The following is a 14,403-nucleotide window of genomic DNA, read 5'->3' as shown; positions in this document are numbered from 1 at the left end:
GATAATGATTATTGGAAAATATGTTAAAATACATGTCTTTCAACTGATACTTAATCAGATGCATGTTGTAATGTTTACCAACTGTTGCACATGTGTTAACCAGACAATGTATTGAATAATATAGAAAATAAACAACAATGTACATTAAAAGTATTCTGTCTCAAAAACCATTCAGAGTAAAGAATATGTCCAACTTAAGTGTTTTGCTTGAAATGATAGGTCTTGTAATATCCCCGAATATTGACCACTCTTCTAGGGACACACTCATAACGTATCTGAAACATTCTCATGTCTACTATTTGATTTTGTTTTAATGATCCTGTACTTACTTGGCCTGAAATCCTTCACAGTTCCATCATATGTAGATTCAGCCTACCATTGCTCTTTTGAAGTTCTCTATCCTACCTTTGTAATTAACGGATTTAAAATTCCACACTCTAGAATGTCAGTTTAAATAAAACAATGAGAAATCCAGGAGGGAATGTAACAAAGACTCGCACAGCTGTATTTCAACATATCTGAGCAAATTGGGAAATGTTTCTCCAATAAATGAATAATCACACACAGAAATTAAAATTTTTTTATCTGTGTTGTAAATGATATTCACCTCCACACTTCTGTTGCATTAATGTGCTTGTCATCAGAACTTTGGGTATCTGAAGAAATTATGTTTCGGATGTGAAGTTTTATAAGAACAGTTGAGAGTGTAATTCCCACCAGTATACATACTTGTACAATGTTCATCAGAAAAGTTAGATGACTGGTCACAGAAGGTAAAGGAAACACGAGCTCTGAATGAAATATCATTACTGACCTTCAAAGTAGTCACCATTAGCTACAACGCACTACTGACATCAGTTGTAAAGCTGTTGAAAACAATCAGCAAGCACTTCTTGCAGAATGATTTGAAGCATTGTGGTGAAGTGTTGTTGGACATCCACAATGTCTGTAAATTTTCTTGAACAACAATGGTTACACTGTCTTTGTTTGTCTTCAACTCTTCTGCTCTCATTATCAAAGACAGCTGCTGATCACACACAAACATGTGTTGCACACATTAAGTACTGTGTAGGATTGTGCGTGTTGACCCATACAGGGCTTATCCTAGACATGTCCTTTGCATCTCCAAAGTGATTAAATTGGTCTCACACACTTTTTACTCATTGTTTCAACACCATACACTTGCACTAACATTCTGTGTCTTCACAGCCATTTTCCCTAATTGAAAGTAATACTTCATGATATCACATTGCTCCATTTTATGCTCCATTTTGTCTCCAGTGGCAGAGTTGAGTTACTAATCAAGTCAGGTGTCAGGAATCTGATCAGAGATGACTAAGATTAAAATGATGTATCTTTGTGTATGGTAACTGACATTCTTTGGTTCCTTGTGAGTGTGTTAATGTTCCATGTTTTGTAGTCTGCAATATTATCAGCTAGTTTAAGTTTTGTGCTGGATGTGATTCTCTCTCCAAAGTGGTTACTGTGATTCTGAACAGTACTTAACTTTTTGGCATCTTTGGAGTGACACAATGGAGCCTATCACAAACACTGCCATAGAAACAGAAGTTTCCCCCATGCGTACAACAAGCAACATTGTTTCTCCATCAGCTGCTGTTCCTGTTGCCTGTGGCTTTTGCAACTCCAACAGAAATTTCAATGGAAGGTAGTCTCCTTTTTCACCTACAAGAGCACAGCTGTGGCTTACTCAGTTTGAGGTTATATCTAGATTACATAACCTTATGTTGGACAAAGAGCAATTTACTTTAATCATTTCTTGATTGGACTTAAATATGATTGAAAAGTTGGATGACATTTTGTGCCAGCAGTTTATATTGTGTTTAAAGAGGATGTCCTCTATGTGATGTTTAAAGCTTCCCTGGCATACTGATTGTTCCATAAAAACATGGGAGAACTGCTGGATATCAGTAACGTCCTGCCACGATATTTCGGCACAGAGTCTTCTGGCCATCTTCAGGTGAGTGCCACTGTAGTAGTACTGGCGAGTACGCACTGAGCTCCGCTATTTAAAGCTGTACTTGAGGTGACATTGCGCATGCACTGCTCAGCGTGTGCGTTCATAACGGCTCCGTGTGCTGCGCCTTGCACCCTCCACTGTGAAAGCCTGACGTATCGGTATCAAGTCGATTTCCATCTTTACGCAGATAACTACGTCGACTACAAAGTTTCTCTATAACAGTATTCCAAGCAGAGTTTAGCTGATAACCGTTATCTCGATTGATGAGAGTCTCGTTGTCAGACAATCTTATTTCCACAGATTCATTGATAATCAAGCTCCAAAAGTTTGATGTATGGGCCAAAATTTTTGTGTCATTGTAATTCATGGAATGGTCTGTGGAAATAAAATGTTCGGCGATTGCGGACTTGGTGGGTTGGAGAAGGCGAGTATGCCATTGGAGTTCCACAACGCGTTCCTGCACAGTTCGTGTTGTTTGCCCTATGTATGATTTGCCGCAATCATATGGAATTTTGTAAACACCTGGTTTACGCAGGCCCAGGTTGTCCTTAACGGATACCACCAGTGATGAAATTTTGGAAGGAGGGCGAAAGATGACTCTCACTTGATACTTTCTCAATATTCTGCCTACCTGTGAAGAAATGTTCCCAACAAATGGTAGATAAACAGTCGACCTGAAGGCCTCTTCCTCTTCCTTGTTCCATCGTTTGTGGGTCTTCATCACTCTGTTCACTTGCCTAGGTGAAAAGCCATTCTTCAAAAATACTTTTTGCAGGGGTTCCAGTTCCGCTTGAAGACTGTCGGCATCAGAGATAGTATGGGCACGGTGGAACAAGGTTTTCAGAACACCCATTGTTTGTGCTGGATGGTGGCAACTAGTAGCTTGTAGATACAGGTCTGTATGAGTGGGCTTTCTGTACACCGAGTGACCAAGTGTGCCATCACTCTTCTGTCACACCAAGACGTCTAAAAATGGCAGACAACCATCTTTCTCTATCTCCGTGGTAAACTTTATGTTTTCATGTATGGAGTTCATGTGACGTAAAAATTCTTGGAGATGGTCCAGACCATGAGGCCACACTATAAAAGTGTCGTCAACTTACTGCCAAACTACTGTCGGTTTAAAAGTGGCAGAGTCGAGTGGTCTCTCCTCAAAATCCTCCAGAGTCTTTCCGTGTATTGACCAGGGGGTGCACCAATGAAGAATAACATCTCGCCCATGGAGAGGATAGCCCTCCGTAACTTACGAGCAGATGTGGATACAGTAGTCTTAAAATCTGACAAAGGGAATGCTACTGTCCTCATACCAAGGGATGACTATATTAATAAGATCAGTGTTTTATTATGTGATTCAACGTATCGCAAAATTGATAAGGATCCCACGAGCCAAATGGTGTGAAAAACAGCAGAACTTTTATCAAATAGTTCTCTACCGAAGGAGGTCATCAAGAGACTGAAACCAAACAGTTCAGTTCCACCTAGGCTATATGGACTACCTAAGATCCACAAGGAAAATGAGCCATTATGTCCAATTGTGAGTAACATTGGAGCAGCCACCTACGACCTAGCAAAATTCTTAGCATCTTTGCTCAAACCAATGATAGGCAAGTGTGCACATCACATAAAGAATTCTGGTGATTTCATCAGTCGACTTCAGTCACTACAACTGCAAAGTAATGACTTATTGGTCAGCCTTGATGTGGTTTCACTGTTCACAAAGGTGCCTCTGGTGGACTCACTACACCTCATTGGCAATATGTTCGGTGCAGACATTACAGTGTTGTTTGAGCACACTCTCTCCTCTAAATATTTTATATTTAACAATGAATTTTACTTACAATCTGACGGTGTCGTCATGGGGAGTCCTTTGTCTCCCCTGGTGGCCAATCTTTTTATGGAGGATTTTGAGGAGAGAGCACTCGACTCTGCCACTTTTAAACCGACAGTATTTTGGCGGTACGTTGATGACACTTTTATAGTGTGGCCTCATGGTCTGGACCATCTCCAAGAATTTTTACGTCACATGAACTCCATACATGAAAACATAAAGTTTACCATGGAGATAGAGAAAGATGGTTGTCTGCCATTTTTAGACGTCTTGGTGTGACAGAAGAGTGATGGCACACTTGGTCACTCGGTGTACAGAAAGCCCACTCATACAGACCTGTATCTACAAGCTACTAGTTGCCACCATCCAGCACAAACAATGGGTGTTCTGAAAACCTTGTTCCACCGTGCCCATACTATCTCTGATGCCGACAGTCTTCAAGCGGAACTGGAACCCCTGCAAAAAGTATTTTTGAATAATGGCTTTTCACCTAGGCAAGTGAACAGAGTGATGAAGACCCACAAACGATGGAACAAGGAAGAGGAAGAGGCCTTCAGGTCGACTGTTTATCTACCATTTGTTGGGAATATTTCTTCACAGGTAGGCAGAATATTGAGAAAGTATCAAGTGAGAGTCATCTTTCGCCCTCCTTCCAAAATTTCATCACTGGTGGTATCCGTTAAGGACAACCTGGGCCTGCGTAAACCAGGTGTTTACAAAATTCCATATGATTGCGGCAAATCATACATAGGGCAAACAACACGAACTGTGCAGGAACGCGTTGTGGAACTCCAATGGCATACTCGCCTTCTCCAACCCACCAAGTCCGCAATCGCCGAACATTTTATTTCCACAGACCATTCCATGAATTACAATGACACAAAAATTTTGGCCCATACATCAAACTTTTGGAGCTTGATTATCAATGAATCTGTGGAAATAAGATTGTCTGACAACGAGACTCTCATCAATCGAGATAACGGTTATCAGCTAAACTCTGCTTGGAATCCTGTTATAGAGAAACTTCGTAGTCGACGTAGTTATCTGCATAAAGATGGAAATCGACCTGATGCCGATACGTCAGGCTTTCACAGTGGAGGGCGCGAGCCGCAACGCACGGAGCCGTTATGAACGCGCACACTGAGCAGCGCATGCGCAATGTCACCTCAGTACGGCTTTAAACAGAGGAGCTCAGTGCGTACTCACCAGTACTACTACGGCAGCACTCAGCTGAAGGTGGCCAGAAGACTCTGCGCCGAAATATCGTGACAGGACGTTACTGATATCCGGCAGTTCTGCTGTGTTTTTATGGAACAGGATGTCCTCTAGTGGTTTGTGTTAACACTAGAATCGCACCTGCATAAAATCATTGACAGTGAGAAATATTCAGATGAATCCCCATCTCAGATCATTTGGTTGCTGCATGCATGGACAGATACCAAACTTCTGATGGAGCCATCTTTGGAAATATTTTGGATGTGGATACTCCCAAAAAATGTGAGGGTGGTTTTGTCAGCTTTTCCAGATTTTTCAGTTGATGAATTGTTTAAGAAAGCTGATGTGGTGGCTGTGGTGTGCAGCCAGCAGTCAGTATGCAGCCACAAAAGGAGGTTATGTATGGAGGCCGGAGCTCGCACATTAGTGGGAAATGGAGACAGTGCAGTGACTGCCGAGAATTGAACTCTCTCCAATGCCTGATAGGTACCCAGTATCAAACATAACAGATTTTACCAACAACATTTCTTTGCTGTGATTGATTTGGCAAAAGCGTTTACATATATTCTGATTGCCCCTAAAGACAAGAAGCAAATTGCTATAACAATGCCATTTGGACTATTTGAGCACAAAGTGATGTCTTTTGGACTAGAAAACATGGCCTAGACATAGCAACATTTTATGCACAAGGTACTCCATGGTCTCTTCTGTTTTCTGTTATGCTGATGACCTCTTAATTTTTTCCTTCAACACAAGAATAACATATGGAGCATGTGCATGCTGCATTTCAGAGGTTGGAAAGTTATGAGATAATGGTTAACGTTGATAAATGTGTTTTTATGTAGCAGGAGTTCATTTTTTGGGTTACGTGGTTTTGCGCAACAGATCATCACCTAGATCTGAAAAAGTAGCTGATATTATGCCAATGCCCCTTCCTGATAATTTCAAAAGGCTTTGTGATTTTCTATGTATTCTGAATGATTACTGGAGACTCGGATGAGACTCAAGAGCTTCTCAACAACTTCCTGAAGGGCGGGAACATGTCTGGCAACAAAGAGATTTCTTTGACTCCAGTGACAGTGAGAGCATATAAGGATTTAAAAAGTGCGCTGGCTCAGGCTACATCATTGGCACATCCAATTCCTGATGCTCCCATAACTCTGTTGGTGAATAGTCAGACAGCAGTAGTAGTAGTAGTCTTGCAACAGTCAATGTCTGGAGGGTGGCAGTCATTGACTTTTTTATTCAAGAACTTGTCAGTCAAACAACCATCACAGAACACCTTTGATTGAGAGCTATTAGCTGTTTATTTAATGGTGAAACTTTTTTGCCCATGGTTCATAGGTCAGATTTTTTTTTTCTGTTTTCATTGACCATAAGCCACCGTCTCCAAACAAGTCACAGAGCTTAATTCCCCAAGGCAGATGCACAACATGGAATTCATCATTCAGTCTTTCACTGATATTCAACCTATCTTGGGGCAAGATAATATGGTGGCAACTGTTTGTCCCCAAATGCAAGGTGATTACAACTATTGATTGGGTGGGTGTGGCTGCAGAACACAATACAGAACCACTCCTTGTCCACTGCATGTAGTGGACTCAAGTTAATAATCGAGTCAGGTGTCGGGAACTCAATCATAGTTGACTAAGAATAAAATGATATATCTTAGTGTATGGTAACAGAGGGTCTTTGGTTGCTTCGGAATGTGTTGATGTTACATGTTTTGTGCTGAAGAATATTGTATTAGATTGCTGATAAAGTGTGGTATTATCAGGTAGTTTATGTGTTTTTGGTGGATCTGATTAACTCCCCAAACTCCATTTTTGCAATGAGATGAGTGTGATGGATGATTGTTATTTATTAACAGCTCTCTTTGAAAAAGAGAGCAGAAATATTGAAGATAGGCAAAGACAGTGTAAGCACTATTGTTCACGAACATTCACAAATGTTGCCCATATCCAACAACGCATGACTACAGTGCTTCCAGAGATTCGATAAGAAATGTTTCCTGATGGTTTCCAGCAGCTTTACAACCAATGTCAGAGTTGTGGAATAACTAATGGTGATTACACTGAGAGCCAGTAGAGGTATTTTATTTGTAACTCTTGTTTCCTTTATTTTCTGAGACTGTTCACCTAATTTTTTCAGGCCCTTCTTATATTATGTGACACTCAGAGTGTTCTGTGACTGCATTGGAAGAATGGATGATGCAAAATCCAAGTTAAAAAATTTAGAATTTTGTTGATTTATGAGGTGTTCAGGACAACAGAAAAAATGCTGATGGCATCTGACAGCCAAATGAGATGTCATGTCTAAGTTATGCTCCCATTTTTATGGTATTACTTGACTAAATGGTTTTTGTCTTTAGTGTCTCCATAATTAATATGCACTTCATTTTATTTCATCAAAGTACCCTGCACATCAACAGAGGGTGTAAGTTTACTGCCTTAAAGAGTTTGTGTGCTTATTTCCCAGAAATTCTACCACATAGGTACAACTAGTTTGCACAGCCTCTCAGCAGTTTGTTTTGTTTGGTAATTGGCTATAAAATGAAATAATTTATTATGTTATGCCATATTATATTTCATGATGATGAGGCTGTATTCTCATTATCAAACATTCTTTGGAGAAAACACACATAATGATAATATATTATGAAACTGTCACTCTGGAATGACGGTCACAAGAGAAAGATTAAATAATTACATGTTTTCAGTTTTTTGCCAATGGCTTCAATAGCTGCTGCAGAGGTTGGCTAACTTATACATTTAAATGAGGCATGGCATATATAGTATGATTTTCCTCATTATAATGGAGATTTTTGTATCTAGCTACTCTTGAGATGAATGTATAATAGTTATTCCTTAACTATTGGGCTGGTTTCACTTGTCATATAGATATGACAAAGGTGGTTTTTAGTGTTACATATTGAATTTTATCATATTTGTAAAACCTTCCAGCACTGCTTTGTAGAATTATTTTTTATAAATATTTGCTTTTGATGTCAAAAATAAGTAGACAGGTGCTATCTGGTCAGAGCATGGGCTTCATTCTCTGATCAATCATATCACTGTCAACATACAGATATATGATTGAAAACACATTCCCTCTACCCCTCCTCCTCTTTTTCGTATGTTTGTCTGGTAACAAATTTTATCTTTGGTTATAGGTGTAGTAATTATAGTGCCATAATAGTACACTTATTGAATCCCCCCCCCTTTTCCCCTTCCTCTCTCTCTAGTAAATTTTCATACACTAATCCATGCTGTGCTGTTGTTAACCAAGTACTTAGACAGTTGTTGCTAACTCTTTATTAAGTATTTACTAGCGTCCTGGTTTTTTTTAGAAGAATTTTATTAATCTATGAATTTGGCTTGCATAGGTTTTGTTTTTGCCAAAATTATTTTTTTAAAAGAATGTCACACCTGTGGTTTCAGGAAAATTATTTTTCTGATCAATTTTTAGATGATTTTATATTTTTTTCCACATATGTGCAAAATTTGTCTCAAAATATCAGTTATACTGTTAATGTGTACCTGTATACATGATAGTTGTGCTACAATTTATTTACAGATGAAGCGTGGTCTACGTTTACGCCGATTCAAATCTGAGGCAAGTGTTCATGCAGACGATGATGAGATGAAGGCAGCGGCAGCAGCAGCTGCTGTGCCAGCAGCTATGGCGCTGAGTGTGGAGCCAAGTGGAGGAGGAGAATCTGATGCAACAGAACTTTTAGGTGCCTTAGCTCATGCTGTTTCACAGCCTGATATACGAAGGCAGAAAACAGTACCACTTCCTCGACGGCCAGCAGGTAATTCAACTCCCAATTTGCATGTAGATGTTTTTGCTGTAGTGTAACAGAAAATCTTTGATTATATGGCTTGCAACACCCACAAAGAGAGATGTGCAACATTCTCATACTCTGAATAATTTTCTATTTCTAGAAGCTGTTTATTTCGTAGCACAAGGAAAGTTCTGGCAAAATGTAAATTGTAAATAATTTAGGAGTAAAGGAGACACTCACCAAATAGTAGAGGCATTGAAATGCCCTCCCTCCCTCCCACCCTCCCACATGACCTCCCTCCCTCCCACCCGACCTACAAAACAACCTGGTCCATCCCTATACCACTCCAGATTCCAATCCCTTGCCACAAGTGTCAAATCCCTATGGAAGACCCTGGCACAAGACCTGCTCAATTCATCCACCCAGCACATCCTACTCTAGTCCTGTCATAGACTATACCATCATTGGCTGGGCCACCTGCAAAAGCAGCCAAGTCATATATCAGCTCTGCTGCAATTTCTGCACAGCACTTTATGCGGGTGTGACCACCGCCTAATTGTGACCAAGAACAGAGTTGACCATCCAGTGATTGAACAGGCAGCTGAGCTCAACATGCTGGAGCTCAATGACTGCTTCATGACTGTGCCATCTGGATCCTTCCTCCCAGCACCAGCTATATTGAACTATGCAAATGGAGATTGTCTTTACAGCAGATCCTTCTCTCTCGTAATACTTCTGACCTCAGTCTCTGCCAACCCACAGCACACACACCATCTACCCAACAGTCTCCCCATCCTATAACCACATCCTATACCTCTCTCCCGATCTGCACCTCCATGTCATCGCCATTCTGCATTGAACGAACTCACCAGCTCCAGTACCCCTGTTATGTATTCTTATCTCCTGCACCTATGCTAATTTCTATTCCATACATATGCAGCCCCCCTTCCCCTCTCCTCTCCCCTACCTGAGCCATCAGTTACCCCCTCACCAACCTGTCTACCCACTTCACACCAATTTCTCCATCTGCTCACCCTATCTGACACTACTCCTCACTTGTGGGCGCAGTCAGCACTCTGTAGCTGCACCACTGTGTGTGTGTGTGTGTGTGTGTGTGTGTGTGTGTGTGTGTGTGTGTTTTTTCCCCCCTCCTCCCCCCCCCCCTCCCCATTTTCAATGGCTCAACACATATATTATTCAGTGAGTGATCTCTCTTACTCGTAAATTATTTCTGTAGCTATTTATTTCATGCAGATACCCTTTGTTGAGGTACAATCTGTTACTTTTTGCTCATATGCTCATTCATTTAACACTGCTCGAGACATATGCACAATGGTTAAAGCATTGTTTTCATATTTTGAGATAATTTTGAAATACCTTTCTTGTCATGTGGTTTACATTTTCATGATTTCCCTAAATCACTTTAGGTGAACTTTAGAATCTAGTACATAATATACAGTCCCACTTGCAAGTGAGACTGTACAGAGTGGAGTAAAACAACTTGACCATAAGCACAGTGTAGTGTAGGGAACACCAAATTGAGCAAATTTTTTCGGATAATCATAGGTCAGAAACACACCACTGTGAAGTTGACATCGTAAAAAGATAGCCAATCAGTGATGTCTCTGTGGGTGTTGTTGTTGTGGTCTTCAGTCCTGATACTGGTTTGATGCAGCTCTCCATGCTACTCTATTCTGTGCAAGCTTCTTCATCTCCCAGTACTTACTGCAACCTACATCCTTCTTAATCTGCTTGGTATATTCATCTCTTGGTCTCCCTCTACGATTTTTACCCTCCACGCTGCCCTCCAATGCTAAATTTGTGATCCCTTGATGCCTCAAAACATGTCCTACCAACCGATCCCTTCTTCTAGTCAAGTTGTGCCACAAATTTCTCTTCTCCCCAATCCTATTCAATACCTCCTCATTAGTTACGTGATCTACCCACCTTATCTTCAGCATTCTTCTGTAGCACCACATTTCGAAAGCTTCTATTCTCTTCTTGTCCAAACTAGTTATTGTCCATGTTTCACTTCCATACATGGCTACACTCCATACAAATACTTTCAGAAACGACTTCCTGACACTTAAATCTATACTCGATGTTAACAAATTTCTCTTCTTCAGAAACGATTTCCTTGCCATTGCCAGTCTACATTTTATATCCTCTCTACTTCGACCATCATCAGTTATTTTGCTCCCCAAATAGCAAAACTCCTTTACTACTTTAAGTGTCTCATTTCCTAATCTAATTCCCTCAGGATCACCCGATTTAATTTGTGGGTGCATTTAAACTAAATTTCCCAAACTAATACCTGATATGCTAAAGTACACAGCTAATGATTAAATTAGCTGAATCTGATGGTTTCAGCTGAGCAGTCTCAACTAGCCAAACTTTAAATCCATGGCTGCTTACATTAGATGTGAATTATTGGTGATGTTTACTGGGTAAAACTTGATTATTAAATTAACTATTTACTAATTAGTACCATAATGCAACTTTATGAGAAATAAGCATAATACAACAGCAGCTTAGACAAAGCCACACTGCTAGACACACCCAAAAATGATCACATACCAGACAAACTTCTGCATGCTCCTTGCTGGTTGTCTGTCATTTTATGATCATAATTTCATGGTAGTGCTTCTCTGACCTATGGTTATCTGGTAAATTGTGCTCAATCTGAAATCCCATGCCCTACTCTGAGCTATCATGTTATTTTTGTCTGCCTTATTTTCTGACTTGTTGCTGTTGCACTATGTGACCATGGCAAGTTTTTCTATTATTAACTTAAAAAAGACCATGGCCCACTTTCTTCCATATTCTTGCTAATGACCATCTGGTGTCCCATCTCTGACACGAACAAAGTCATATTTTAAGCTATAAGCATCCTTCCATTTTTCAAACTAAGTATTGTAGATTGTAGTGTTCTCCATTAGCAAGGTGTGAAAATGTTGATGGACAAAATTAAATGTGTCACTGCTTCTCTTCTGTGATTTTGCTTCTGGCAGAGATTTCTGAAGAATGTCAACATTTTAATAATGTATGCTATCTGCGTAAGTTTCATTGCCATTATGGGCCATCTTATATTAGCCAGATGTATTCATACTGGAAATTATTGAGTCAGTTTGTATAGTCAAATGCATCATAGTTAAATGCATCTGAAGTATCATGATGTTTCTATTTACCAGTCTTCTTCATATGGCTACTGAGTAACAACAATGTAAGGAAATGATAGATTGCTGCTTCCCATAAATATTACAAGTTAAGCCACTGTCAGGCACAATTAAAAGACACTTACACGTTAGCTTTCTGCCACAGCCTTCATCAGAAAGAGAAACAGTAACACACACCTTAATTCACAAGCAAGCACACACACCTCACACGCGCATGACCACCGACTCCAGCAGCTCGGACTGGAATGCAACTGTCACATGGAATGGATAAAGCAGTGTGGAGGGTGCGGGGAAAGGAAAGGGATAGCAGTTTATGGATGGGGGAGGGGGGGGGGGGGGAGGAAAGAACATTGTCTGGAGAAGTGTGCAGAGACTAGACTGCCAACAGGTGTAGCATCAGGAGGCTTTGGGTCACGGAAGTGGGGGAAATGGAGCGAAAAAGGAGAGGAGTGGGGAATGATGGGCAGGTGTGTTGGCAGAGGGTGGTACACAAAATGGGTGGGAGACAAGAATAGGGAGGGCGTAATAAGACAGACATGGTGGAAACTGATTGGTGAAGTGTGTGGGGATGGTACTTCATTGTAGGTTGAGGCCAGGATAATGTTGGGAGCAGAGAATGTATTGTAAGGGTAACACCCATCTGCTCAGTTCAGAAAATCAGATAGTGGTGGGGAGGATCGAGGTGGTTTGGGTAGTAAAGCAGCCATTGAAATCAAGCACATTATATTTAGCTGCATGTTGTGCCACAGGGGGTATTCTTTGCTCTTGGCCACAGTTTGGCGGTGGTTGTTCATCTTGTTGAAAAGCTGCTCGGTAATCATACGAATATAAAAAGCTGTGCAATGATTACAGAAGAGCTTTTGTAAGACATGGCTGCTTTCACAAGTAGCCCAGCTACAGATAGTATAGGATAAGCCACTGACAGGAGTGGAATAGGAAGTGCTGGACAGATGGATTGGGCAGCTTTTGTACCTGGATCTTCCGCAGGGATGTGATCCTTGTGGCAAGGGGTTGACATAGAGAGTGGTATAGTGATGGACTAGGGTAGGATGATGGTGAGATTGGGTGGGCAGCAAAACAGCTTTTTAGGAGGGATTGGAAGGATCTTGGGTAGGATATCCCTCATTTCAGACATGACGATAGATAATCAAAGCTCTGGCACAGGATTGCTTTGATGACCTATCATCATGCCCTGAAATAAGGGACATACTATCCGAGATCCTTCTCATCCCTCCTAAAGTGGTGTTATGTCAGCCACCCAACCTCCACAACATCCTAGTCCATCCCTATGCCACTCCAAATGCCAACCTCTTGTCACAAGGATCATGTCCCTGTGGAAGACCCAGGAGCAAGATCTACCCAATTCATCCACTCAGCACTTTCTATTCCAGTCCTGTCACAGTCTTACCATACATCATTCAGACTCAGTGCTTCCTATGAAAGCAGAAATGTCATGTACCAGCTCTGCTGTAATCATTTCACAACTTTTTGTATTGTTAGGATAACGAACCAGCTGCCCACCAGGGTGAACAGGCACCGCCAAACTGTGAGCAAGAGCAAAGTAGACCACCCAGTGACACAACATGCAGCTGAACATAATGCTTGATTTCAGTGGCTGCTTTACTTCCTGAGCCATCAGGATCCTCCCCTCCACCACAAGCTGTTCTGAACTGCACAGATGGACTTATCCTTACAACACATACTCCCCTCCCGAAATTATCCCAGCCTCAACCTATGGTAACATACTGTCCCCACATCCTCCAATCAACAGTTTCTGCCCCCTCTGTCCTATCACCTCCTCCCTATTCTCGTCTCCCCCCTCCCTCTTTGTGTGCTGCCCTCTACCAACCCACCCACTCATCTTTCCTCACTCCTCGACTTTTCCTCTCCATTTTCCCCACTTCCCTGCTCCATAGCCTCCCAGCTGTGCCTGTTGGCAGTCTAGTCCCTGCACACTCTGCCAGACAGTGTTCCTCTCTCCTCCCATCCATACACTGCTATCCCTTCCTTGTCCTCTTCAAACTGCTACTTCCATTCCATGTGACAGTTGCATTGTGGTCCAAGCTGCAGTAGCTGGTGGTCATGTGTGCATGAGGTGTGTGTGCTAGCTTGTGTGAATGAATGGTGTGTGTTTCTGTCTCTCTCTCTTTTTCTAGTAGCTAATGTACCTGTCTGCAACTTAACTTGTCATCTGTACAGTAAATAGCAACCTCTCTTTTCCTTACGCTATTAATATCCCAAACTGGAGCTTTCACTGTTTGATTATTGAGTAATTTAATCACTAAATAATGGCTCATCACAACACTGTGAAATTTAATTTCTAGTTCAATTGCCTTTATTGATTTAACTGTACAGTGATCAGCATTTAAATAGCAATTCTGTGAGGTAGTAAAGAAAAAGGGCAGCAACTCAGATAGTT

The 14,403-nt window shown here is 41.1% G+C and overlaps 1 protein-coding gene across 1 annotated transcript in view; it reads left to right on the top strand.

Moving 5' to 3' along the window:
* Nucleotides 1-14,403, top strand: part of LOC124590182 — a gene marked incomplete at its 5' end in the record, with an annotated part of 284,887 nt that overhangs the window by 219,557 nt on the left and 50,927 nt on the right. Inside the window, one exon of the mRNA XM_047131633.1 lies at nt 8,598-8,835. Within this exon, the coding sequence (XP_046987589.1) occupies nt 8,598-8,835 (238 nt within the window). The remainder of the gene's footprint in view (nt 1-8,597; nt 8,836-14,403) is intronic.

This window comes from Schistocerca americana, chromosome 1 (assembly GCF_021461395.2).
Source record: "Schistocerca americana isolate TAMUIC-IGC-003095 chromosome 1, iqSchAmer2.1, whole genome shotgun sequence".
NCBI lineage: Eukaryota > Metazoa > Arthropoda > Insecta > Orthoptera > Acrididae > Schistocerca > Schistocerca americana.
This window is presented reverse-complemented; position numbering and strand designations above follow the sequence as displayed.